This window comes from Thalassophryne amazonica, chromosome 16, assembly GCF_902500255.1.
Source record: "Thalassophryne amazonica chromosome 16, fThaAma1.1, whole genome shotgun sequence".
Lineage (NCBI taxonomy): Eukaryota > Metazoa > Chordata > Actinopteri > Batrachoidiformes > Batrachoididae > Thalassophryne > Thalassophryne amazonica.
The window spans coordinates 46,463,048-46,490,921 of record NC_047118.1 but is presented as its reverse complement, the minus strand read 5'-3'; the positions used below and the strand labels follow the sequence as shown (position 1 = coordinate 46,490,921).

Below are 27,874 nucleotides of genomic sequence, written 5' to 3'. Positions count from 1 at the left end.
TCAACAGCTAGATGGTTGAAGCTTTGTCACAATTTGATGTTCCAACAGGACAATGATACCAAACACACATCAAAACTGGTTGTGGGTTGGATAAAGCAGTAACATTAAGGTTCTGGAATACCTGTATGGATGAGAGAAAATCCAAAATAAATTCAAAATTATGCACCCAATTCTTGTCTTTTAAAGTCATGAATGATGTATGAGTTATCATTCCACCATGGCAAAACAAGAGCCCAAAGGCACCATTAAAAGCCCAAAATGACCATGGCAATCACGACCCATGATGAGTTTATGTAAACGTCTGACCACAACTGTACATTCAGACTGATGCAAGCATGACAACACAACATCTAATCATGTCTTATGTATATAGTGTCAGGATATTGTGTATATTAACAAAAAGCGGACATGTTAAAATTTTGCCGTTCAATTGTGGAACTAGTAATGATGACTTTCAACATTGGTTCCTGGTCTATCTGAAAGGTCTGGAATTAAAATCTTGTGAGATCTCTCTTGTGAGTTCCACTAGCAAACTTGTCAACTCTGGCAAATATCAGAGGGGGAGATTTTTTGTTTTTTGTTGTGGTTTTTTTTTTTTTTTTTGCCATAAACGTATCATGAAAGTTCAACCCACCCTTGAGCCCTGCAGAGTGTTGTGCATTGTTTTCTGTCTTTCTTATTAATTAGTTAATTCATTTATCCTAATTTATTTATTTATTTATTGCACAGTATGTAAAACAGAAAAAAGTCCAGCAGAGGTAAGTGCTACTCTGTGCAGCTTTTGAGTTCATCTTTTGTAGTTTTGAAGTCACCGGCCTTTTAATCTCAGTTGAGTTTGAATTAAAATCAGAATCGAATTTATTGCCAAGTAAGTTCGCACATACAAGGAATTTGATCTGGGATTATTGCACTTCTATAAGAAGTAAAAGAGTCAAACAGACAAAACTATATTTACTGTTAAATAAATAAAATGTAATGGAAAGGGACAGTAGAGTACAAGAGCACACACAGTGTCATTGGCTAAATCTGTTCTGCTTTCTCTTACAATTTTGTGGAGAAAGTTCTTTCACTTGAAGCATTTGAATGAGGGATGATCATGCAAAGAAAACCCTCTACCTGTAAAGCTGCTCCTGTCCTCCGGAGCGAGCGTGCTCTTAGCTGTCCGCTCAGTCCGCGTCAGGGCTGCGAGGGGCCGAATGGAGATAACAGTGACGACCACCCGCCTGCTGCCACTGCTTTTTACCACACAACATGCAATTCATTAAATTTTTTTTGTTTAAGTCGTTGTAGTCACAATTAAACAGCTAGAAAAATATCACCGTTTTACAGACTCAGTGAGCCCGCAGAGGGTCTTGACGCTTTCCACTGTTTGTCTGCCAGCGGTGCTCGCTCGTTAACTTTGATATCGGGAGATTTAAGTATGAATTGGGAGGTCGGGAGATAACGCTCCAAACTGGGAGACTCCCGACGATATCGGGAGAGTTGACAGGTAAGCAACAGAGCTTCAGAAAAATAAATGAACTCCGACCAGTGGGTGGTGTCTGTTGAGGGAAATGTATATTCCAGCTCTACTTCTGCTCTGTTCAACCTCATTAAGGCTCAAATGTCAATCTAAGTAGTTATGTTCTCTGCAAATGTGACACAATCTCAAAAAACATAAAAAAAAAAAAAAAAAGTTGGTGGTATGTGACAGACGATAAACAGGATGTTACAGCATTTTCAATGAGAGGACGACAGAATGTTTTTCTGCTGGCTGTGAAAACAGGACCTGCACACCATGATGTACCTGTCGACTAAAGTTTAAAGTTTTCAACTTTTTCTGCTTTCTACAGCAATAAAGGACAAACCAGATTATGAAGTATGCCAAGGTATTATTTTCTTCCTCATTCATTGGAGAAACAGAGACTTCTGAAGAGCACAATTTTAAACATTTGCCGCAATAGTTGAATTCTGTGGACGGCATCCTGATGAAGATTTCAGTCACATATCGGTACTGTTGGGCTCCGTCTTAATGTGGTGGAAACTGTCAGAAAGTCTCAATAGTGGTGCTCCTGACCTGCTGGTGTCTGTGGTGTCTGAAGCAGATCCTGGCTGCTCAACGTCAACACTCAGGGAGGCCATGGCACTGACCGTCTCTGCCTCGTCCTTTTCTGACTGGCCCTGAACCACCCGGGAGCTAGAGAGTGAGGGGCTGATCATGTAAGACAAACTCTGGAGGCAAGGCCAGTGTTTACCTGGGGGGGGACAGAGAGAGAAGGAGGGAGGGCTAAGCAACAGCAGTCTGTAGCTTATAATCATTCTTCATATTTACTGTCTGCGTTTCTCACTCTGGATCTCGATGACTCGCTCCAGTGACGAACAGGCTTTGGGACATGGTTTCTCCTGGGGCCACTGAAACATAGAGTCACACTGAGACAAAGAGAGATATTAAATGTTTTATCACAAAACATTCACAAAAATTAAGAAAACTGTGCCTTCAATCCCACAATCCTGAATGTAACAACTGTGCTTTATACTGAAAAGTTTAAAATACTTCTCTCCATGTCTGTCATGCGCTCCTCCCAGGTTGAAATCGGTTAAAAGTTAAAGTAGCCAATTGCATTTAATATAAGATCCAATCCCGCCACCAAGTAAAACTTCAAAAAGATATAAGGAGTTTAAGACAATGAACATGGAAACAATGTGTACTTTAATTTGTAACAAGTGACAATAAAAAATAAATAAAAACCTGCCAGACTAAGGAGTGAAAATTCACTTAAGATTTCTTGAAATAACATGACGCTTCAGCTTTTCAAAATAGAAGATCTTGAAATTTGCTGAGAAAATTTATTTTGAGCTTTATTTTACTGGAAAGAAATGCTGCATCTTTTATAAATAACATGGCATCTTAAAAACCTTAAGGCATGTTTAAAAAAAGTTTGCTTCATCTTAGATATGACAAAAAAAGAGATGTTTTTAATACTTTCACTTAAGATGTACTGTCTAGGTTTCAATGAAACTTTACTTGTTTAGTGTTGTGTCTTAGATTAAGTATAATTACATATTTTGACAGGAAATTATACAAATGTACTTGGCAAGTGTTTGAGTTTTTGCAGAGTATTTTCTTATTTTTTGTACAAACTCTGTTTTTCAAACTCTGAGCACTTTACTAAACATATTTTGAATTACAGTAGCACTTAAAGCATAGGCCTTCTCCCAGCAGGGCAACTGTTCCCAACATATTCCATTAAAACAAAACTGCGCCTACATTTTCAGGTAACCCTAAAAAAAAAAATCAGGCCATGCAAGCGAAAAACACAACATCCCCATTAATAATAATTACTTTACGGTAGTTAACATGACGCTCTCTCTCACCGGGTCGCCCAAAAGCGCAGAAACACAGGCCTCTGATGCATCACAAATGGCAGTCAGATCATGACCTCCCTCCAGCGCCATAATGACTCGCCCCCCCGCCAGACCCATCAGCAGCTGAGTAAGCTGGCCAAAACCTGTCAACACACAACAGCCATGTGGTTAGGAAATAATTATTAGCATTCTGTCAACCACATGAGCACAAGTTCAGAGGTAGACATTAGTTCTGCTCCAACAGCAGGTCTTGAGGTTTTTGAGCCAATTCAACAGAAACCATGTGTTAAAAATTCAGTGGACTGATGGTGCAACAAGTAGTTTTACAATGCAGGCACTGGCTATTTAGTCAGTGCAAGCTTGGCCTTTTGTTGGGAAAAAATTCTTCATGCTTACTGTGTGTGAGTACTGGCTTCCTAATCAAAACAAGTGAACATATAAATAAATACAAATGCTGGTGCTGGTGGAATCTGGCAACTTTGAAGCCAGTTTAATATCAAACCACCAAGACCTTTGAAAACACCACATTAACAAAAATAAGGCTTATTTATTTGCAGTGTTTCCTATACATAAGTTCTATTTGGGCAGCCCATTCGAGTAAATTGGGACTCAAGTCCACTTTTTTCCCAGTCTCAAGTCCACTTTTTTTCCCCCAGTCAACACTGTAATTTTACAGCGGACACAAACCATCTGCCCTCCAAGCACACGCACCTAGTCATAGGTGCTGCATGCTGCATACATTATACAGCATGCATCAGCTCTGGCATCAGCAATTTCCTTGCAGATCTTTTTTTTTTCCCACCTACATCGAATCCACACTTGACACAGGTTTTTGGAAGAAAGAAAGTGCATAATTCCAAGTTCTTGTTCGACATTGCAGCTGCACTTATTCAAGGGCAGCCACCTGTAAGCTGGTCCCCATTTTGTACTGCTCAGGAATTCTTGGACTATTCTGAAGAGAAAATTGAGGATATTAGTCCCACCATTAGATCCTGCTACTGACACAACCTGTCTTTTTGACCCAACATCGATTAAACTGCTAAAGGACGTGTGGGCTAAACGTGGGCCTACTATGCTGAAAATTATTAACTTGTCTTTAACCTCAGGTTCCATTCCTAAAAGTTTTAAATCTGCAGTGATCAAACCAATATTTTAGAAACCTAATCTGGATCCAGGTTTGCTAAAAAAATTATAGACTGCTATTAAACCTATCCTTTTGCTCCAAAATCCTTGAAAAAGTGATTTCACAACAGTGATAGCTGGTAACACGTTACTTAGTAACGCGTTACTCTAATCTGACCACTTTTTTTAGTAACGAGTAATCTAATGCGTTAATCTTTCCAAATCAGTAATCAGATTAAAGTTACTTCTCCAAGTCACTGTGCGTTACTATTATTTTTGCATCGTGGGTCGATAGCAGCATTAAACTTGGTCCGTGGGCAGGGGGTCGGGGTTCGACTGAACTGCCCACTTTAAGCGAGCTGTGAGCTTTTCATCCGCGGTTTTCTGCAGCAGCTCGTCCTCACCTCTTAAAGCATGGTGACAACAGCACACCTGCACTGAGCTTTACAAAGACATTTTTATGTTTTTTCCTCCTTTATTTAGAATTCTGAGCTGAGCCGCTCTGTATCTGCTGCTAAAAACAGCTGATCCTCCGTGATGCATCAACAACTAACACTATTTTCCACTCAAATGCACCTAAACTCTCTTTCTGAGGACCACATGATGTGAAAATGCAATAAAACTTTCTTACCTGTAAATCTGGTCATGTTTTCTGCATAAATAAATGTTATCCATTCTTTGTGCTCAACCACCAAAGCAGGGGCGAATCCAGATGGAATGGGGGCGTGGGGCAAGGATGTGCCCCCCCACAACACCCCTAGATTAAAGGTCCACTTTTGAAGCCTTTTTTTACTACAACTACTGATACTACTTATAATAATAATAATTTCGACAAGTAAAATGTTTAGAGAGAATTTAAATGTTAGAAAAATGTTAGAAAGAATTTAATAGTTACATTTATAAACAATGTAGGCTAGAAATTGCAAGTTTTACTGTTACAGTGCTGTCAACAGTTAAATATGAGCTCAAGAAAGAGGTCTTTATTTTACTTTTTTATAAAACAAGTATTTATTTTCATTGAAGTCAAGAAAGGGTGACTATAAAGTGAGTTTTGGCAAAACAGGTATCATTGTCATGTTGAGGTGGCAGAGGGTTGTTGTCAACAGCTGGGGAAAGTAACTAAAAAAGTAACTAGTAATCTAACTTAGTTACTTTTACAACTGAATAATCAGTAAAGTAACTAAGTTACTTTTTCAAGGAGTAATCAGTAATCAGTAACTGGATTATTTTTTCAAAGTAACTGTGGCAACACTGTTTCACAGCACCTTAAGGACTATCTTACTAAAATAACCTCTTTAAGCTACTGCGGTCTGCATTTAGATTGCACCACTCCAAAGAAACTGCACTTACTAAGGTGCGCAATTACCTTCTGCTTGCAATGGACTTTGACTCCACTACAGTGCTACTACTGTTAGATCTCAGCCCTGTGTTTGACATGGTGGCTCAGCGTATGTTACTACATAAGCTTAAGAACCATTTTGGGATTGCTGGTAATGTCCTTACGTGGTTGACATCTTCATCTAGTTGCTCTCAGCGTGTACAATAATGTTACTTCAAAACTTGTTCCTGTGAAATACAGAGTTCCACTAGGGTCTGTTTTAGGCCACCTGCTATTCTCCGCCTATATAGCATCCCGTGGCCAGATACGTGTGTGTTATACATCACAGTGATGAAGTGAAAAACCTTGGGGAGAGCTTCGCTCTTCGACTTTGTTCAACACATTAGAGAAATCACTAGGACTGCTTTATACCACCTCCGTAACACTGCGAAGATCTGACCTATCCTATCTATGGCTGACACAGAGACTCTCATCCATGCCTTTGTCCCTTCTTGGATTATTGCAATGTCGTATTCTCTGGCTGACCACAGTCCAGCATTAGAGGTCTGCAACTGGTTCAAACTGCTGCTCCTAGAACTTTGACTAGGAGCAGACAGTTTGGCCATACAGTACATCCAGACAATAGTCACAGCGCTTCACTTTGATGAACATACTTGTGTTGTACAAAACCATTTTTTCCTCTTACTTAATTGTGTCATTAACAATGAAGCTGCTCTCAGGCTTATTATATCTAAATTCTGGGTTTGTTTGTGAAGCACAGGGCTTGGGTTCCTTATCTGCGAGTGTGTCCGAAAGTTTTGTTCCTGCTCAAAACTTTGAGAGGACATCAGATGGAGACCTTTCTCAGTGGTTGCAAATTTGTTTACCATTTTGTCCTGTACTTGTTTGTTACTTCTAAGATACTCATGTGTTCATATCCTGTGCCCAGACTGGGTTTCTGGTTGGCCGATTGGCGAGGTGTGAATTCAACATGAGGGGAGAGGACAGTTCCAGCTGTTCATTAAGCCAAGGTCAGAATGAAGAAAAAGACAGCATGGTTGTGTGAGTTTTTATTTGGACTACAAAACCTACCCGGCAGATTCTCTTGGCAAGAAGGACAGCAGACAAAGAAGGTTGTTTGCTACCCTCACTGGTACAGCTGCACTGAATGGCGGCACAGTGTAGAAGACTCTGGCAGTGCAGGAATGTAGTGATGAAGTATGACATCATGATTCCCAAGACAGCCAGATCCTAGCCACATTTGCATACAGACCTCAGCAAATCCCGCTTCCCCCAATGGGCATTTGTTGGGAAAGTGTAGTGACACGGACCCACAACAGGGGGCGTAAATGAACGGACAATAGAAGGAGTTAAATTAGAACACTTTACTGTTGTGAATGCCACAACCAAACACAGCAGATTACAGAATGAATACAAGTCAATCAATAAAGGTGTCGTGTGGGCAGGCTCAACGATAGGAGACGCCCGTCTGGAGACGAACCGGAACCACACAATTTCCACCGCCACCGAACCCGAGGGATACTGGAGCCGCCAAGTCCCAAAGTCCCCAGGTGGCCACCGTCTCGGCGTGTCGGATCTGGTACTGCTGGCGGATAACAAAAACAGTCAAGTGTGGGTGTATGTACACCCAGTAACAATTATGGTGGGAATTCCACCTCCACCTCTCACTCAATATCTTGCAGAGTACCGCAGTGATTCCTCAGGGGAAAAGAGTGCCGTCCAGCACTCTCTCAGCTTCCACCGACAGAGGTACCGGTACTCCTGCAAACACTCACAATATACAAATTATATTGTACCACACAAACGGCTGAGGATATTACCTCTCAATGAAGTTGATATCTCGGCGATGTGGTGGAGGTGTCTTCCTGCTTTTATTCCTGGTGTAATGTAGATGATCAGTGACAGCTGTCACATGTTCCTGGAGGCGGCAGCGCCCTCTCGTGCCTGAAGCCCGCACTTCAGGCAGGGCGCCCTCTGGTGGTGGGCCAGCAGTACCTCCTCTTCTGGCGGCCCACACAACAGGACCCCCCCCCTCAACGGGCGCCTCCTGGCGCCCGACCAGGCTTGTTCGGGTGGCGACGGTAGAAATCGGCCAGGAGGGCCTGGACCGAGGGCACACCGACCTCTCCCTCCACCAAAGGAAACAAAGGGGGTTGGTACCCCAGACACACCTCAAACGGGGAGAGACCGGTGGCAGAGGACACTTGGCTGTTATGCGCGTACTCGATCCAGGCCAGATGTTCACTCCAAGCCGTTGGGTGTGCGGAGGTAGTACAACGAAGGGCTTGCTCCAACTCTTGATTGGCCCGTTCGGCCTGTCCGTTAGTCTGAGGGTGATACCCAGACGAGAGGCTCACGGTGGCCCCCAGTTCCCGGCAGAAACTTCTCCACACCTGCGAGGAGAACTGGGGACCGCGATCTGAAACGATGTCTGTAGGTATCCCATGCAGCCGGACGACATGGTGGACCAGGAGATCCGCCGTCTCCTGGGCCGACGGGAGCTTCGGGAGGGCCACGAAGTGGGCCGCCTTGGAGAATCGGTCCACTATCGTGAGAATGGTGGTGTGCCCCCGGGACGGCGGGTGGCCCGTGACAAAATCCAGACCGATGTGGGACCAGGGGCGATGAGGCACAGGAAGTGGCTGTAGGAGTCCCTGTGCCTTCTGGTGGTCCGCCTTGCCCCTGGCGCAGGTGGTGCAGGCCTGGATGTAAGCCCGGACATCAGTCTCCAGGGACGCCCACCAGAAGCACTGCCGGACCACTGCCATGGTCCTACGCACCCCTGGGTGGCAGGAGAGCTTGGACCCATGACAGAAGTCCAGGACGGCAGCTCTGGCCTCTGGTGGGACGTACAGTCTTTTTTTCGGTCCTGTTCCGGGATCCGGGCTCCGTGCCAGGGCCTCCCGGACGGTCTTCTCCACGTTCCAGGTTAGGGTAGCCACGATAGTGGACTCCGGTAAGATGGGTTCTGGTGGATCCGACAGCTCGGTCTTGACTTCCTGTTCGTGCACCCGGGACAGGGCATCCGATCTCTGGTTTTTGGTCCCGGGGCGGTAGGTGATCCGGAAGTCAAAACGGCCGAAAAACAGTGACCAGCGGGCTTGCCTGGGGTTCAGTCGCTTGGCGGTCCTGATATACTCCAGGTTCCGGTGGTCAGTAAAAACCGTGAAAGGCACTGACGCTCCCTCCAGCAGGTGTCTCCACTCCTCAAGAGCCTCTTTCACCGCAAGGAGCTCTCGATTGCCCACGTCATAGTTCCGCTCTGCTGGGGTCAACCTGCGGGAAAAATAGGCACACGGGTGAAGAACCTTATCAGTCTCTCCGCTCTGGGATAGCACGGCTCCTATCCCTGAGTCAGAGGCGTCCACTTCAACCACAAACTGGCGACTAGGATCGTGCTGCACCAAGACAAGTGCAGTCGAGAAGCGTTGTTTCAACTCCCTGAACGCGGCATCGCACCGATCCGACCAGGTGAAGGGAACTTTTGGTGAGGTCAGGGCTGTCAGGGGGCTAACTACCTGACTATACCCCTTAATGAACCTCCTGTAAAAATTTGCGAAGCCGAGGAACTGTTGCAGCTTCCTACGGCTCGTAGGTTGGGGCCAGTCTCTCACCGCTGCGACCTTGGCCGGATCCGGAGCGACAGAGTTGGAGGAGATGATAAACCCCAGGAAGGACAAAGAGGTGTGGTGAAACTCACACTTCTCGCCCTTCACAAACAGCCGGTTCTCCAACAACCGCTGCAGGACCTGACGTACATGCCGTACATGGGTCTCAGGATCCGGAGGAAAGATGAGTATATCGTCCAGATATACGAAGACGAATCGGTGCAGGAAGTCCCGCAAGACGTCATTAACCAAAGCTTGGAACGTCGCGGGGGCGTTAGTGAGGCCGAACTGCATGACCAGGTACTCAAAATGACCTAACGGGGTGTTGAATGCCGTCTTCCATTCGTCTCCCTTCCGGATCCGAACTAGGTGGTATGCGTTCCTAAGATCCAACTTTGTGAAGATTTTGGCTCCATGCAGGGGGGTGAACACCGAATCCAACAAAGGCAACGGGTATCGGTTGCGAACCGTGATCTCGTTCAGTCCCCCGGTAATCAATGCATGGACGAAGACCGCCATCTTTTTTGCCCACAAAAAAGAAACCTGCTCCCATCGGAGAGGTGGAGTTACGGATCAGCCCGGCAGCTAAGGAGTCCCGGATGTAGGTCTCCATCGATTCGCGCTCAGGTCGGGAGAGGTTGTACAGCCTGCTGGATGGGAACTCCACGCCTGGCAACAAATCGATGGCACAATCGTACGGACGGTGCGGGGGAAGGGTGAGTGCCAGATCCTTGCTGAAGACGTCAGCAAGATCGTGGTACTCAACCGGCACCGCCGATAGATTGGGGGGAACTTTGACCTGCTCCTTAGCCTGGGAACCGGGAGGAACCGAGGATCCCAAACACACCCGATGGCAGGTCTCGCTCCACTGTACCGCCACCCCGGACGGCCAATCAATCCGGGGATTGTGTTTTAGCATCCAGGGGAACCCCAGAATCACACGGGTGGTAGAAGGAGTCACAAAAAACTCAATCTCCTCCCTATGATTCCCTGACACTACCAGAGTTACTGGTAGTGTCCTGTGTGTGATTAAAGGGAGTAGGGTGCCATCTAGTGCTCGCACCTGCAATGGTGAAGGAAGCGCCACCAGAGGGAGCCCTACCTCCCTGGCCCATCTGCTGTCTAGCAGATTCCCTTCTGACCCTGTGTCTACCAGTGCTGGGGCCTGAAGGGTTAAATCCCCGCTAAGGATTGTAACTGGGAGCCGTGTGGAAATGTGTGTGTGTCCCACGTGAATTTCTTGGCCCACCCTAAGCCCAGTTTCTAGGGGCGGGCCACGCCCTTCGTCTTGTTCCCAACGGCGTTCTTCCAATCGATTGTCTAACCGTATAACAAGATCGATAAGCCCATCGGTTCATCCTTGGCCACCAGGTGCTCCTTCAGGACCGATGACAGTCCGTTTACGAAGGCGGCGCGGAGCGCAGCATTATTCCAGCCGGACCTTGCAGCCGCGATGCGGAAGTCGACTGCATAAGCGGCTGCGCTCCGGCGTCCCTGTCTCATTGACAGCAGCACAGTTGAAGCGGTCTCTCCCCTGTTAGGGTGATCAAACACTGTTCTGAACTCCCTCACAAACCCAGTGTACGTGTGAAGGAGCCGTGAATTTTGCTCCCAAAGCGCCGTAGCCCAAGCGCGTGCCTCTCCCCGAAGCAGAGTAATCACATAAGCTATTTTGCTAGCGTCTGACGCGTACATGACGGGACGTTGTGCGAAGACGAGCGAACACTGCATGAGAAAGTCTGCGCTCGTCTCCACACAACCTCCGTACGGCTCAGGAGGGCTTATGTATGCTTCAAGGGATGGTGGGAGGGGTTGTTGAACCACCACTGGAACATTCATATCCTGCACAGGGTCGGCAGGAGGAGGAGCTGCAGCAGCGCCCTGAGCGCTCGCCGCCACCTGTGCGGAGAGAGCCTCCACCCTGCGGTTCAGGAGGATGTTTTGCTCGGTCATTTGATCCAACCGAGCCGTAAAGGCGGTGAGAATGTGCTGTAGCTCACCAATTACGCCTCCTGCAGACGCCTGCGCTCCCTGCTCTCCCATTGGTCGTTCAACAGCCGGGTGACGCCCCTCGGAGTCCATGACGCTGGCCGAGATATCCTGTTGGGAAAGTGTAGTGACACGGACCCACAACAGGGGGCGTAAATGAACGGACAATAGAAGGAGTTAAATTAGAACACTTTACTGTTGTGAATGCCACAACCAAACACAGCAGATTACAGAATGAATACAAGTCAATCAATAAAGGTGTCGTGTGGGCAGGCTCGACGATAGGAGACGCCCGTCTGGAGACGAACCGGAACCACACGATTTCCACCGCCACCGAACCCGAGGGATACTGGAGCCGCCAAGTCCCGAAGTCCCCAGGTGGCCACCGTCTCGGCGTGTCGGATCTGGTACTGCTGGCGGAAAACAAAAACAGTCAAGTGTGGGTGTGTGTACACCCAGTAACAATTATGGTGGGAATTCCACCTCCACCTCTCACTCAATATCTTGCAGAGTACCGCAGTGATTCCTCAGGGGAAAAGAGTGCCGTCCAGCACTCTCTCAGCTTCCACCGACAGAGGTACCAGTACTCCTGCAAACACTCACAATATACAAATTATATTGTACCACACAAACGGCTGAGGATATTACCTCTCAATGAAGTTGATATCTCGGCGATGTGGTGGTGTCTTCCTGCTTTTATTCCTGGTGTAATGTAGATGATCAGTGACAGCTGTCATGGTTGATGGGTGACAGCTGTCACCTCGGCAGTTCCTGGAGGCGGCAGCGCCCTCTCGTGCCTGAAGCCCGCACTTCAGGCAGGGCGCCCTCTGGTGGTGGGCCAGCAGTACCTCCTCTTCTGGCAGCCCACACAACAGCATTTATGTCTTGACACGTGGAAAACTATTCTGCAGAATGCGGCTCTTTGTGTTGGCAGTAGAAATGTGATTGTCATCCATTCATCAGAGCCCCAAATCCAATGAAAACTAACGGATTAATCAATATTTGCTTAATCCATCAAATTATTAATCCAACAAATTATTTCACTTCGTTATTAATCAGTTTACACAGTCCATAGTGTGACAACACCTTTACTCAAATAAGATAGCTATGAAAGAGGTCATATTGTAAAAAAAGAATTTTATCTACCTTTAACAGATTCATGTTTGTTTTTCATGTTTGATGTTAAACTGTCCTGCTATAAACATAATTTAGGCCTGATACAGCTTGTTTAAGAGTCGTGTGATGTACCTAACAGGAATACCCCCAATTTTTTCAATTTTACATCAGATTATTAAAAAAAAAAACCTGCCCCTGCTCAATGGCCTAGGACCACCATTCTATTCTATGCAAAGTGAAAATAACTGCATGACACAGAGATTTCACCAGTTTGTTTTCTATGTTAACTGATCTGCTGAAAAGTTGTTAAAACAAATATCATAGTGCTTCTGTGCATTAAGCTTTTACAACTATGGAAATAGTCAGGTCTATAAGTATTTGGACAGTGGAACGTTTTTTATTTTATTTATTTTGCCTTTGACACGTTCGTCGTCTCATTTTGAGTATGTTTTGTAATATTAGAGTTAATAAAAATCGCTGTCACACTCCACAGTGCCAACCACCATAAGTAAATTTTTAACTTGTGGGGAGCACAGTTTATTACGTCTTTGGCGGATGTAATAGAATCATCAACAATTATTTGTCTGTCTATTTGTGTGTCTGTTAGCAGGTCTACGTCAAAACTACTGCATGAATTTTGACGAAATGTTCACCACAGATAGATATTATGGCATGGAAGACTCTCATTAAATTTTGGAGGTGATCTGGATCCGGATTCTGGATCAAGATTTCACTGTATATAGGCTTCTAAAGATTATGTCAAAAATACTTCACGGATTCCCACCAAATTTGCACCACAGATAGATATTAGGGCATGAAAGCCTCCACTGAATTTTGGAGGTGATCCAGATCCGGATTCTGGATCAGCATTTCAATTTGTATGCTTCATTTTGTCGGATTTTGAGGATTACGTCAAAATTACTTAAAAGATTTCCACCAAATTTCACCACACACTGGTGTTAGGCCTTGGAAGACTGCGTTAAATTTTGGAGGTGACCTGGATCCGGATTTCACCTCGTACACTTTAAAGGATTATGTCAAAACTACTTCACGGATACGACATCACAATATAAAACCAAGATCAGGAAGATGCCATTTTTTTTCAGGTTGTGAAATAAATATCAGATTGCAACATCTTGATCAGTCAGACCATTCTGGAACAGTATGCAATCATTGCATTGTGTTGTGGAATCCAGATCCACGTCAAGTCTGGGTCATGATGTGAATCACATATCTTTTATTTTGGGTCCTCATCAACCCCTGGTGGACATCACAAATCTCAGATTGCTCTTGTTTATTTATTTGTTCATTCATTCAGAGGCAATGCAAAAAACACACCGTAGCAACAGCAAGAGACAGATGTATGGTATAATGGTATATATGGTTTCTAGCTAAGGCTAATTTGTAGTCCTGTCCCTGTTTGGCTCTGTTATGTTTATTGCATGGACGTATATAAATGCTGTTCACAGTTATCAATGAAAAGGGGCAAATATGTTTCACCCACCTTTTGAAGGTTACCCAGTGAAATCTACAGGATGGCCAGTAAATCTGAAGATGGGTCAGTAAAAAATGTTTAATATCGACCCCTGAAGTTACATACAGTAATTTTTATTAAAGATTAACTGCCAACCTGTTATCATTTACATCGTGTCTGGCCACCATGGTAACCTGAACGGTACTCACATTTGGCAGAGACATTGTAACCTCCCAGAGGAGACTGATGGCCCTCGACTGCATCAAAACCAGCAGACACCAGAACCACATCTGGACTGAAGTGCTTAGCGATGGGCATCACCACACTCCTACATATGCAAAACAAGATAAGTGTAATCAGCACGGTGGTGCTAACATTTCACCTGTAACTACGGCCAACAGTGCACATCGGGCCGAGCTGTGTAAAACCACTGAACTAGATCACAGGTGGCACCAGTGACTATTCCAAAAGCACAGATGATTGAATCAGCAGTCACTTAAACACCTGCCTGTTTTAAGACAAAGTGTGGCTGACCTTAATTTTGAATAATTTGTGCCTCACCTTTCACCAAGCTGATGCATTTCAATAGGAATATAAATAATAACCTGAAGGCAGTGAGGTACTCAATGTCTCCCATAGGGGGCTCCACACCGCCGGTCCATGCTATGTTCACATTGAATCCAACACCAACACCAGATCCAACCTGAAGAAAGAGAGAGACTAAATGCATGACTTGTGTATTCACCTATGTCTGTGTAAAATTGAAAACTGATCAAATTTCTGAAAATTCCTCATCCCTTTTTCCTTGATTAAAGTGGAGGTAACAGCAAAAAATGGGGGAGGTTGAGCTGTTTTTGGATGATTTTTTTTCTAGTGTGGAGTTTTTTTTTTTTAAGTCCAGTCTGAAGGTGTTTCTGAAGAAGCTGTGGAGGACACAGCCTTATGGTTTTGAGCCTTTTTAGACCACAATGAGGGAGATGAAACCTTGGAGGAAACCTTCAGTCTGACAACAGTGATGATATAGACAAGAGTTCAGAACAAAGAATGGTGATTAGAAAATAAATAAATAAATAATGCAGGCCATTTCGGCATGCGAGTGGAAATGATAAACTGTTTTTATTTACTTATTTATTTTTTACCAGCTCTTTGGCCGTAACCAACTGACAAAAAAGTTTTACCATCTGTGACATCATAAAAAGTAATGAGGAAGTGTGGATTTTTTTATTTGATTTTTTTTTTTCTGAGAAACATGTACATACATTTCAAATCTGAAAAATGTCACGAGGGACTGAAAATATCTTGTGTCCTTCTTGAATAACGTTAGTGTACTGTACATTAGTAGCGTAACATGTTATTATTAAATATTAAAACCATTCACACAAGGAGTAAATAATATAGTCTTACCTGTCCATTTCAGTGAGATTACCTTTAGTCTGATGAAAACGTCTGAAAATAATTAAATTTTTTGTCCTGGCTGAAGAAAAGTCCATGATGGGTCGAGTCTCTGCCTTACCAATACGGGATCGGCACGGTCAACTACATGTGTAATCCATTAATTGCATCTGCGGTTGAAGGTTTGAGTCCCTGCTGTGAATGCCTCCTCTTGTTCCACAGCGGGCCGCTTTGCACTGCAAGTTAAAAGACTTGCAGCACCTCATCTGCTCATAACGTCTCAGTCTGCATACGACTAAATTATCCCATGAACCACAAAAAAATAAAATAAAATAATGTGTAAATACTCAGTTTTGTCTCCGTGTTGCGACACTGTGCGTGCTTGTCAATATAAGTGTTCCACTTACCAATCAAAAGGATTCTACTGTTGAGAATTAAACGTTCTGACACGTATAAAAAAACGTGCATCACCGACCCGAACCACTTGGTGGAAAAGGGGCTGTCAGTAGCCTGTAAAAATCCATAAATTAATGGGACTATTAAGATAATGGTTCCGGTACTGATATCACTTCCTATTCTTCTCCAATGTCGGGACTCGCCAGAAAGTTCCTGGTTTTTAGTGGCACGCAGTTCAAAATCCGATTATTTATCTCTTCGCACCAGGAAAGGATAAATTTCAAACTGTTGTTTAATTTTAGTCTTAAATATTCAAAAAAAAAACATTACATACCGTATCACCTACACTTTAAATCATTTTAGCTAAATGGACATTAAGACTTACAGGGTTTTCACCCTATCAAATATAGCCATGTTTGCCTATATTTGATAGTATACTATAGGACGAGTGGAAACAGGGAGAAAGAGAGTGGGAGAAATATGAACACTGCTCCAAACCAGGAATGTTGTACACATAAAGTTGTGGTACTGTATGTGCACTTTTTGCACTATGAAGTAAACTATTTCAAAACTAGAACTTTCAAGAAAACCAAACCTAGATTTGTAACATAAGTTGTGGAAAAGGAAGCACTTTAAGTACGTATTTTGTTTATAAATACACAGATGATATTCCATTCCCTGAAATCCATATTTGACAACTACATTTAAATATAAAACTGACGCAATTAGGGCTGGAAGTATTATCAACATACAGGTGGTGTCTGTCTGTTTGTACCTCCTCAGGAGCTCCACTGCCAGGAAAGAAGTTTCCATCATCGTAACGATGGAGGGAAATGTAGAGGACATTCGGGTCACTATAAAAGGCTTGCTGAGTACCGTTGCCATGGTGAATGTCCTGGAGAGACAGAATGGCGTCAGTCAGGAGATAAACATGCTGAATATACCGAATATTTAAATGTGCAATATAATCATGAACTATTGAGTCATTACTTTAAATATACAAGATTAAACTATATCCCTGTAAATTAAGTCCCTTTGGCTTCTCCCCATTCAAAGTGGATCTGCATGTTGATTTGGCACAACCTTTACACCAGATGACCTTCTTGCCATAACCCCACATTACATGGAGAACAGGCAGGGGTGGCCTTGAACCAGAAACCTTCCAATCTGGAAAGAAGCCCAATAGCTGCTTGGCCACCACCCCTGCACTGATTCAGTTAAAACTGCAGAAGAAGTGCAAACAAACATCTACACTGTTGACCACTGACACTAACAAATGTAGAAAATTTCACTTATAGGTTCATGTCAAATTGTCTCCTGAAAATAGCTTTTTATCTCAATGAGGCTTCTGCCTAGTTAAGCAAAGGCTAACTTAAAACACCACACACTGCCATATCTCACTTGTTTGTAGGAAAATCTCTACTGTGTAATTTCACTCACCCAATCTACAATGAGGATCTTGTCAACTCCCAGTTTCTGTTGCAGCAGCTTAGCAGTGACAGCAACCGAATTAAAGAAACAAAATCCCCTGGTCATACAGAAAAGACCCAACGCACACGTGCATATAAATTAGTAATAGCCAATAAACATAGTGAATAACTTGTAACTTATACACCTTGCAGGTATACTGACATTGCAGTGGATTCCTCGGCATGGTGACCTGGTGGACGCACGATTGCAAAGCCATTCTGTTAATGAAACAGAGAACAAGGTCAGAAAATGTATATTATTGCGCAAAAATGCGTAAAGGTATATTTTGCTAATTTTACCTTCAACTCCCCTGCTGCCACTCTGAAAGCCAACTCGATAACTGAGCCCACTGCCATGCGAACAGCCGCCGACGAGTGCATCTCATTCCACACAGTATCACTGTCCACCTGCAGGGGGGAGCACAGAGCTTGCATCAGGGAAGATTATATTTGCACCAGCCAAACACACTGATAGACAGCTGGACAAATAGATATAGATGTTATCTTACCCCGATTCCTCCACAGGGAAGAACTGCATACATCTTCTGGCTGACAGGACCTGAAACAACATCCCATAAACACACAGTTTGCACACATATTATCTGTAGGATATGATAAAACAAATCAGACAAACCAAATATAGTAAAAAAAAATTGGATAGATTAGATCAGAATGCAAAGTTTAGTTTAGTAAAAACAAACAAACAAACAAAACCCCAGAAAAAAAAAAATCAAGTTTCATCTGATGAAGACGTGATGTTTTGGTGTTTTTGCCGGCTGCCCAACTGAAGAGAAAAAAATTGGCCGACTAGCCGCCAGTCTAAACTGAGCAATCAGGGAAGAAGAGCCTTAATCAGGGAGGTGACCAAGAAACTGATGGTGACTCTGTCAGAGCTCCAGCATTCCTCTGTGGAGAGAGGAGAACCTTCCAGAAGGACAACCATTTCTGCAGCAATCCACCAATCAGGCCTGTATGATTCTCAGTAATGTACAGTGAACACACTGAGACTGAGATGACACATTATTGTTAGAATTGACCACCTCTAAGTTGGCCAAAACAAATATTGAAATGTGTTGAAAAACTGGGTTGCTATTGATTGCCGTCTGGCCTCTACTAGCGTATCCCCCCTGAAATCGAGTCAGAACACCTTGTTTATCCCAGTTTATTCTGTGTTACCTCTACATGTCAAGGTTTCAGAAAAACAGAGTGAAGTTAAGGTGTAGTATGTATTTGATTTGAAGTTATGTTAACAAAATTTAACTTTCATTCTAGTGGTTGCATCATGACTATTAACGTACATTTGAAAATTATACTGTTAGGAACAGTGGATGAGGTGAACCTGAGATTTTTATTTTGATTTTTTTTTGCCCAAAGAGGGGAGGAAGACAAAAAAAAAAAGTCTAAGAATCAATTTTATGAGCAGCATTTGTTCTGCAAAGCAAAGAAAAAAAAAAAAACTGTGAAAGAGACAAACAGGTACCCAGCAGCTTCTTGTGGTCCAGTTTGTGTCGGTTCAGTGGACTGGTTCCGTACAGCAGAGTGTGGAACTCTGAATGGACAGTCTGAATTTCATCAAGTGATGCTTTACGCCCACGAATCCTCTGCTCACACAGCATGAAACACAAAGCATGAGATAATAAGTTAGGTTTTATATATACTGTGAATTTGCAGATAAATAAACAAAATAAGTGCAGGTGAAACATCATCAACAGAAACTGTCACCTAACTGCTACAGCTTCAACAAGTCACTACCTTCAGTCACATTAATAAAACTTTGCAGGTTGACAACCTACAATAATACAGTACGGAGTCACTTTACTTTGAAGAAAAAGGGCCAATTTGCAAACTGTAAAGTGTGTTTATGTGTGTGCGCGTGTGCATGTGTATACACACTTCGCAGCGACCCAGCAGTCCTGTCTCCTGTAGTCTGGACCAGATGCTCTGCACTCTTCCAGCATGCTCTGGGTGAATGTGGGCATTCCCACATACACACTGATGTTTCAACATCAGACTGTCATACACCAGCCCTGAAAACAGAGGGATAGACGAGACAAGACTATTCATTTTTCTTTTATCCCTACACCTTCATACACACCTGTGGCGTGACCTATGTGCTGAGGGGTCTGTTTGATTGAGGATGGGACTGAGCTTCACACATGCACACAAGAGCACCACAGCAGGAAAGGCACCAAACATGCTGCATTCACACTAAAATCCTTTTTACATGGGGTCTGCAGAAGCACGGCCATGCGTATTTGTACTGTACAATGTGACTGCAGTGACGCGATCAGAAAACAATGCATTATTTATCAGATTCACTGATTTTTTTTTTTTCCTGCTAAAGCCACTCCCTCAAGCTCATTCGACCACTGTTGCTCTTGGTTTCTCTCCCTTGCTAGCTGAGAGGATGGCCAGCCATGACTGCTTTAAGCAACATTATGCTTTATGTTGGCTGGTGCATAACGTGTGAAACCTACATCGTAGAAGTTTGGTGACTTCCTTTTTTTGTGACAACATGAATTAATGAAAGAATATATTCAACTTTTGTACTGAATAAATTGGTCACAATTTCATGTTAAAAAATGTCAAGACAATCTTACGTCTTTTTTGTATCTTAGCAACAAGTAAAGCTGTGTGCAAGATTTTTTTCAAAGCCTGTTTAGGTTTAGGCCTTTTTATGTTGGAACAACTTTATTTCCAAAATAAATACATTTTTTCTTAGAAAATGTTTGAATATAAGGTTGAAAGTTATTGGTAGAAATTCTGATTAGTATTTACTGGTAAATTAACCAAATGACAATACACAGATTAACTGGAGCAACTATTAGATCAATCATTTGATTTAAAAACATAAATTAATCAGTAATAACTATAACTGTTACCTGCCCCCCTAACTTTGCGCAAAAATCGGAGCAGAAAGACTGCGGCAAAATGACTCTGTGGTGCATTCATGTGTTATGGTCAAAATATGAATAAAGACTCTCACAGACATCAATGCTGAAACCAAGTTGGGACGCTGAACACATAAGAATAACAACCATATAATAGAGTGACAACAGTTTCTCGACAGGCTTGGACTACAGTGCAAATAAGAAAGACTAATATTTACCTTACCCTTGTGAAGCACCTTGGGGCAACCTACGTTGTAATTTGGTGCAATATAAACAAACTGAAGATTTCAAAATTCTTCTTACATTATTGATATTATTGTTGCCGAGCAGAAGAATAAAGAAACAGCAGCTGTTAAGAATAATTTGACTCAGTTTTGACTTAAAATTAGGCCCCACTGATATGGATTTTTTTGGAGGCTGAAACTGGTATTATGAAGTAATAATTTTATGATATAAATATATCTGATGACATACATAAAAACTGGCAATAATTCCTAAAATTTTGTTAGCAAACCCTTATGACAAACAAATATTATTGAGGCTTGATGTTTTCCACTTTAAATATAAACTTTATTTAAAATAACAACAAATATAACCAACAACAACCCAACGTACATCACACTGCCATCACAGTGCCTTCACTCAGATTGGCAGTTGCCATGCTGCACCGCGAAGCATTTGCACAAAAATAAGACTCCTGCTCCATTTCAGCCCAGACTAACTGGTGGAATATTGACTACTTGTCTCTTGACAATGTAAAACACACACTCTAATTGAAAATGAATGGTTGCAGGTTTCTTGTAGCCAATGTGACCAAGGGGTGCTAGGGGTCCCAGTCATTGCTTGTCGGCATTGTTAACATGTCGCCAGAGTGCCTTCTGCTGGACAAACCAAGTAATGATACCATTCCCAAAAGCCCAACTATTTTCTGCGTTATTTACTTGGAAAAATAACTTTTCATACCTGCAAAAATGACACTGATATGTTCATGAAAGGGTCATATTGCTTAATTTTATTGACCAACAGATACACCAGTCAGGCTCTACTATGAACGTTGTAATATACACTTTACACACAGAAAACTGACCAGTAGTAAAGAGATGTTTGATGGGACTAGCAGCAGCAGCAGGAGAGGATTGTGCACGCCCGAGAGGTCTGTGTGGCAATGAGGACTGGAACACACCGACTTGCTGCAAACCCTAATGGAAATTGGGATAAACAGACGGACAGATAGAGTGTGTGTGTGTGTGTGGGGGGGGGGGGCAAACAGAAAAACAAACAAAGGAAAGAGAATTGTGATTTATCAGGGAGTGAAACAAAGCTCGGTGCATTTAGTGTCACTCACTCATATCTCTCTGTCTGTCCTCATCACTCACACGTACCTACACAACAAGGAAAAACTATTCATCTAAACTGCTGTGCTATTTCAAATATACACAAGTGTGTGCAAATGGAATATGCAAAAGGAAAGCTGACATAACTGATAAAATGACAACTGAAAAGCTGCACTGCAATCTAATCTGCTTTCAGGAACTGAACCTAACTGCTTTCAGGGAAAAAGGAAAAACACCTTCACAACATAAATGTGTGTAAGAATTAGAGGCTGGTGGTGTCTATATATAGGGAGTGTTTGCTGTGGTCCCTATTCAGAACTCGGTGACTCATTGTGGGTGGGTGAACACTAAATACACACAAACCTGGAGCTATAGAGACACACACACACACACACACACACACACACACACACACACACACACACACACACACACACACACACACACACACACACACACACACACACACACACACACACACACACACACACACACACAGTGGTGAGTCCAGTGTCTGAGTCACCAGCTGCTGATGTCACTTTATCGTCATCGCTTGACTGTCTTTGTGTGGACCCGTTTGAGTTTCAGCACTTTCTAGTGAAGATGTTTTGGGGGTATGATTAGAACCAAGTGTGTGTGTCTGTTATGTGAATGAATGCTTGAGCGTTTCTCCCTCTTGGCTCAGAACGTGCAGGACACTATGCAGTGATCCTCTCTTGCTGTCATGATAAACTGGTTTGAAAGGTTTATCCTCACTCAAATGTGAGCAGAACTCTGGAATTTAACAATGACAGAAATTAGGAAGAAAGCAGACTGGATGCAGTTACAACCACAGAAGGGAGGTTTTTCAGGCATTATAGTGTGTTTGATGCACTTCTGAGTACTGAGGAGCACACACAATAATACAAAATATGAGTTGAAAAATATTTCAGCTCAGGGCAAAAATGATCAGCATCATGCACTTTTATGGCCTACATTACCCATTTGGAAATCATAAATTAAAGAAGAATAGATTGTGTCCTGTATTCAGACTGAGCATCTGGACGTCTTTGTCAGGCTGAACTCAGACAAAACACATCTCTTACAGATTTTGGGTGTCAGTGTTAAAAGGCACATATGTGCCTCAATAATCTTGTGCGAACAGTAAAGTTCACACAAGATTACTCACTGTCACTCACTTAAATAGAAATTAAATGTGTGACAGCTTAACAGAAAAAGTGTCTGACAACAGCTGTTGCATAGCAAAAGAAACTGTCATGCGTCAAAAATCACATTGCATGACTGTATTTGGAAGGACTAGAAAAGTTCTTGTGATGGTGTCACATTTTTAACGGTCAAAGCGAATGTGATCGCCTCCGCAGATGTTACTGTGTACCACTCCAAAAATGATAGCATACCAAATGCATGAAGAATGTTGAGTCATTTTATATTATAACCCGATCCTTTCCTGCTTCAATAAAATGCCAAAGTCTTCTTCTGATGACTAACATGCATTTGTGTGTGTGTGTATATATATATATATATATATATATATATATATATATATATATATATATATACACACATACACAGTAGTGTTCAGAATAATAGTATAGCTAATAATAGCTATGTGACTAAAAAGATTAATCCAGGTTTTGAGTATATTTCTTATTGTTACATGGAAACAAGGTACCAGTAGATTCAGTAGATTCTCACAAATCCAAGACCAAGCATTCATGATATGCACACTCTTAAGGCTATGAAATTGGGCTATTAGTAAAAAAAGTAGAAAAGGGGGTGTTCACAATAATAGTAGCATCTGCTGTTGATGCTACAAACTCAAAACTATTATGTTCAAACTGCTTTTTTAGCAATCCTGTGAATCACTAAACTAGTATTTAGTTGTATAACCACAGTTTTTCATGATTTCTTCACATCTGCGAGGCATTAATTTTGTTAGTTTGGAACCAAGATTTTGCTTGTTTACTAGTGTGCTTGGGGTCATTGTCTTGTTGAAACACCCATTTCAAGGGCATGTCCTCTTCAGCATAAGGCAACATGACCTCTTCAAGTACTTTGACATATCCAAACTGATCCATGATACCTGGTATGCGATATATAGGCCCAACACCATAGTAGGAGAAACATGCCCATATCATGATGCTTGCACCACCATGCTTCACCGTCTTCACTGTGAACTGTGGCTTGAATTCAGAGTTTGGGGGTCGTCTCACAAACTGTCTGCGGCCCTTGGACCCAAAAAGAACAATTTTACTCTCATCAGTCCACAAAATATTCCTTCATTTCTCTTTAGGCCAGTTGATGTGTTCTTTGGCAAATTGTAACCTCTTCTGCACGTCTTTTATTTAACAGAGGGACTTTGCGGGGGATTCTTGCAAATAAATTAGCTTCACACAGGCGTCTTCTAACTGTCACAGCACTTACAGGTAACTCGCCATTCTGGTTATTCTTCTATCCATTTTGATGGTTGTTTTCCGTTTTCTTCCACACGTCTCTGGTTTTTTGTCCATTTTAAAGCATTGGAGATCATTGTAGATGAACAGCCTATAATGTTTTGCACCTGTGTATAAGTTTTCCCCTCTCCAATCAACTTTTTAATCAAACTACACTGTTCTTCTGAACAAGGTCTTGAACGTCCCATTTTCCTCAGGCTTTCAAAGAGAAAAGCATGTTCAACAGGTGCTGGCTTCATCCTTAAATAGGAGACACCTGATTCACACCTGTTTGTTCCACAAAATTGACGAACTCACTGACTGAATGCCACACTAATATTATTGTGAACACCCCCTTTTCTACTTTTTTTTTTACTAATAGTCCACTTTCATAGCCTTAGGAGTGTGCATATCATGAATGCTTGGTCTTGTTGGATTTGTGAGACTCTACTGAATCTACTGGTATCTTGTTTCCCATGTAACAATAAGAAATATACTCAAAACTTGGATTAATCTTTTTAGTCACATAGCACTACTATTATTCTGAACACTACTGTATATATATATATATATATATATATATATATATATATATATATATATATATATATATATATATATATATATATATATACACACACACACACACACACACACATTGGCCTCCGCCAGGGCTGCCCTTTGTCACCGGTTCTGTTCATTATTTTTATGGACAGAATTTCTAGGCACAGCCAGGGTGTAGAGGGGGTCTGGTTTGGGAACCACAGAATCTCGTCTCTGCTGTTTGCGGACGATGTGGTTCTGTTGGCTTCATCAAATCAGGACCTTCAGCGTGCACTGGGGCGGTTTGCAGCCGAGTGTGAAGCGTCCGGGATGAAAATCAGCACCTCCAAATCCGAGGCCATGGTTCTCGACCGGAAAAAGGTGCTTTGCCATCTTCAGGTCAGTGGAGTGTCCTTGCCTCAAGTGGAGGAGTTTAAGTATCTTGGGGTCTTGTTCACAAGTGAGGGACGGATGGAGCGTGAGATCGATAGACGGATCGGTACAGCATCTGCAGTGATGCGGTCGCTGTATCGGACCATCGTGGTGAAGACAGAGCTGAGTAGGGGGGCAAAGCTCTCGATTTACCTATCGATCTACGTTCCAATCCTCACCTATGATCATGAGATTTGGCTCATGACCGAAAGAACGAGATCACGAGTACAAGCGGCCGAGATGAGTTTCCTCTGCAGGGTGGCTGGGCGCTCCCTTAGAGATAGGGTGAGGAGCTCAGTCACTCGGGAGGAGCTCGGAGTCGAGCTGCTGCTCCTCCACGACAAAAGGAGCCAGTTGAGGTGGCTCGGGCATCTTTTCCGGATGCCCCCTGAATGCCTCGCTGGAGAGGTGTTCCGGGCACCTCCCATCAGGAGAAGGCCACGGGGAAAACCAAGGACACACTGGAGAGATTATGTCTCTCGGCTGGCTTGGGAACGCCTTGGGGTTCCCCCGGAGGAGCTGGGGGAGGTATGTGTGGATCTGGGAGGTCTGGGTGGCTTTGCTTGAGCTGCTGCCCCCGCGACCCGACTCCGGATAAAGCAAAAAAAAATGGATGGATGGATGGATGGATATATATACACACACAGACATACAGATAGATAGATATATTAAGGGTGTCATGGTTCGGAACATATTTGTGTTCAGACGTTATGGTTTGGTACAGGAGCATTAATCTGTGAAAAGCAGAGAGCTGCTATCAGACACGTTAGCACTATGAGACCAAGTGTATGTATAAGCATTCTTTTTTGAGCCAGACTCTGTTCAATATTTGTCCATTTTAAATTTGTTTTATTTTTGCGCAAATGACAGCATCTCATAAAAGCTCACTCTGTACAGATTTGAAAATCAATGTATGCAGTGTCGCTATTTGGGGCCAGCTCATCCTTGAAATTTTACACTAATTTATATAGATACTAAAAGCAAATCACTGCACTCACGACCAAAAAATGCCAATGTGCCAGATAACCAAAACCCAACTGGTAAAAAAGGAGCATCTGCACACTTGGATCAATGGAGGTCTCTTTAATATACCAAGCTTTCGGTCAAAGGACCTTCATCAGGGTAACGATCAATTCGTGTGTGTATATATGCACACACACTAATTTACATAAAACATCAACTTATAAGTTGGTGGCATTTTCTATGCTCACTGCTTTCATGTGGGGCAGCCATTCAGCACAAATGTGAGATCGGTAGACTTTCAAGTTTAGATTTATATTCAGAAGAAAAAAGGTAATTTAACCAATTCCATCTGCGGTTCCAAAGTTTCTCATTGGAATAATCTGGTCGCTGAATTTGGCCAGCTGGTTTGCTGCTTCCTCTTTTTTGCCTCAGACACACAGACAGCAGACTGAGGGGTGTGGCCACACCTCCTGCCCTGAAGGTCTGGCCATACCTCCTGCACAGATCAAATAGGTGTGATTGACAAAGGACAAAAAAGCAGGAAAATATACGACGCACCTACCATGACGTGGCGACCCCCGCACGCGCGCACACACACACAAAGATATTACGTAAACATATTTAATAAAATACAGTGCAAACAGTGAAAACAGTGCACACTGACTTGACTCTGTGTCAGCTATCAATAGTATTGGCACAGGTTGATCCAGGAGTCAGCAAGACCTCATTTATGACATTCTTTTGGTGATTAGGGATGTGGCAAGGAAAGGGGCTGAGAAAATATTGATGAGAGTTCCAGCGCATATATGTATCCCAACAAATGAGAAGGTGGATAAGTTGGCCAAAAAAGCTGTGTCAAAAGAAAACACAGACATCAGTATCACTCTTTCCAAAGCAGAAGGAAAGTGTACTGTATGGAGGGAAATTAACTTACAATGGCAAAAATAGGAACAGGAGACTGAGGGTAGGCATTATATTTTCAATAGCTAGTAGAGTGACAGATTCAATCAATCAATCAATCAATCAACTTTTTTATATAGAGCCAAATCACAACAAACAGTTGCCCCAAGGCGCTTTATATTGTAAGGCAAGGCCATACAATAATTATGTAAAACCCCAACGGTCAAAACGACCCCCTGTGAGCAAGCACTTGGCTACAGTGGGAAGGAAAAACTCCCTTTTAACAGGAAGAAACCTCCAGCAGAACCAGGCTCAGGGAGGGGCAGTCTTCTGCTGGGACTGGTTGGGGCTGAGGGAGAGAACCAGGAAAAAGACACGCTGTGGAGGGGAACAGAGATCGATCACTAATGATTAAATGCAGAGTGGTGCATACAGAGCAAAAAGAGAAAGAAACAGTGCATCATGGGAACCCCCCAGCAGTCTACGTCTATAGCAGCATAACTAAGGGATGGTTCAGGGTCACCTGATCCAGCCCTAACTATAAGCTTTAGCAAAAAGGAAAGTTTTAAGCCTAATCTTAAAAGTAGAGAGGGTGTCTGTCTCCCTGATCTGAATTGGGAGCTGGTTCCACAGGAGAGGAGCCTGAAAGCTGAAGGCTCTGCCTCCCATTCTACTCTTACAAACCCTAGGAACTACAAGTAAGCCTGCAGTCTGAGAGCGAAGCGCTCTATTGGGGTGATATGGTACTACGAGGTCCCTAAGATAAGATGGGACCTGATTATTCAAAACCTTATAAGTAAGAAGAAGAATTTTAAATTCTATTCTAGAATTAACAGGAAGCCAATGAAGAGAGGCCAATATGGGTGAGATATGCTCTCTCCTTCTAGTCCCCGTCAGTACTCTAGCTGCAGCATTTTGAATTAACTGAAGGCTTTTTAGGGAACTTTTAGGACAACCTGATAATAATGAATTACAATAGTCCAGCCTAGAGGAAATAAATGCATGAATTAGTTTTTCAGCATCACTCTGAGACAAGACCTTTCTGATTTTAGAGATATTGCGTAAATGCAAAAAAGCAGTCCTACATATTTGTTTAATATGCGCTTTGAATGACATATCCTGATCAAAA

At 42.9% G+C, this 27,874-nt stretch overlaps 1 protein-coding gene across 6 annotated transcripts in view; it reads right to left on the bottom strand.

Moving 5' to 3' along the window:
• Positions 1–27,874, bottom strand: part of hdac5 (histone deacetylase 5) — a 141,226-nt gene that overhangs the window by 4,464 nt on the left and 108,888 nt on the right. For 5 of the 6 annotated variants that reach the window (XM_034189539.1, XM_034189541.1, XM_034189536.1 and 2 more), the window contains 13 exons: positions 21,229–21,340; positions 19,144–19,277; positions 18,731–18,851; positions 17,760–17,809; positions 17,551–17,658; positions 17,414–17,469; positions 17,222–17,309; positions 16,557–16,676; positions 14,599–14,696; positions 14,203–14,321; positions 3,355–3,488; positions 2,328–2,409; positions 2,057–2,234 (listed from right to left, as the gene is read on the bottom strand). In XM_034189539.1, the coding sequence (XP_034045430.1) occupies positions 2,057–2,234; positions 2,328–2,409; positions 3,355–3,488; positions 14,203–14,321; positions 14,599–14,696; positions 16,557–16,676; positions 17,222–17,309; positions 17,414–17,469; positions 17,551–17,658; positions 17,760–17,809; positions 18,731–18,851; positions 19,144–19,277; positions 21,229–21,340 (1,400 nt within the window). The remainder of the gene's footprint in view (positions 1–2,056; positions 2,235–2,327; positions 2,410–3,354; positions 3,489–14,202; positions 14,322–14,598; positions 14,697–16,556; positions 16,677–17,221; positions 17,310–17,413; positions 17,470–17,550; positions 17,659–17,759; positions 17,810–18,730; positions 18,852–19,143; positions 19,278–21,228; positions 21,341–27,874) is intronic. The other variant, XM_034189537.1, reaches the window with a different exon arrangement.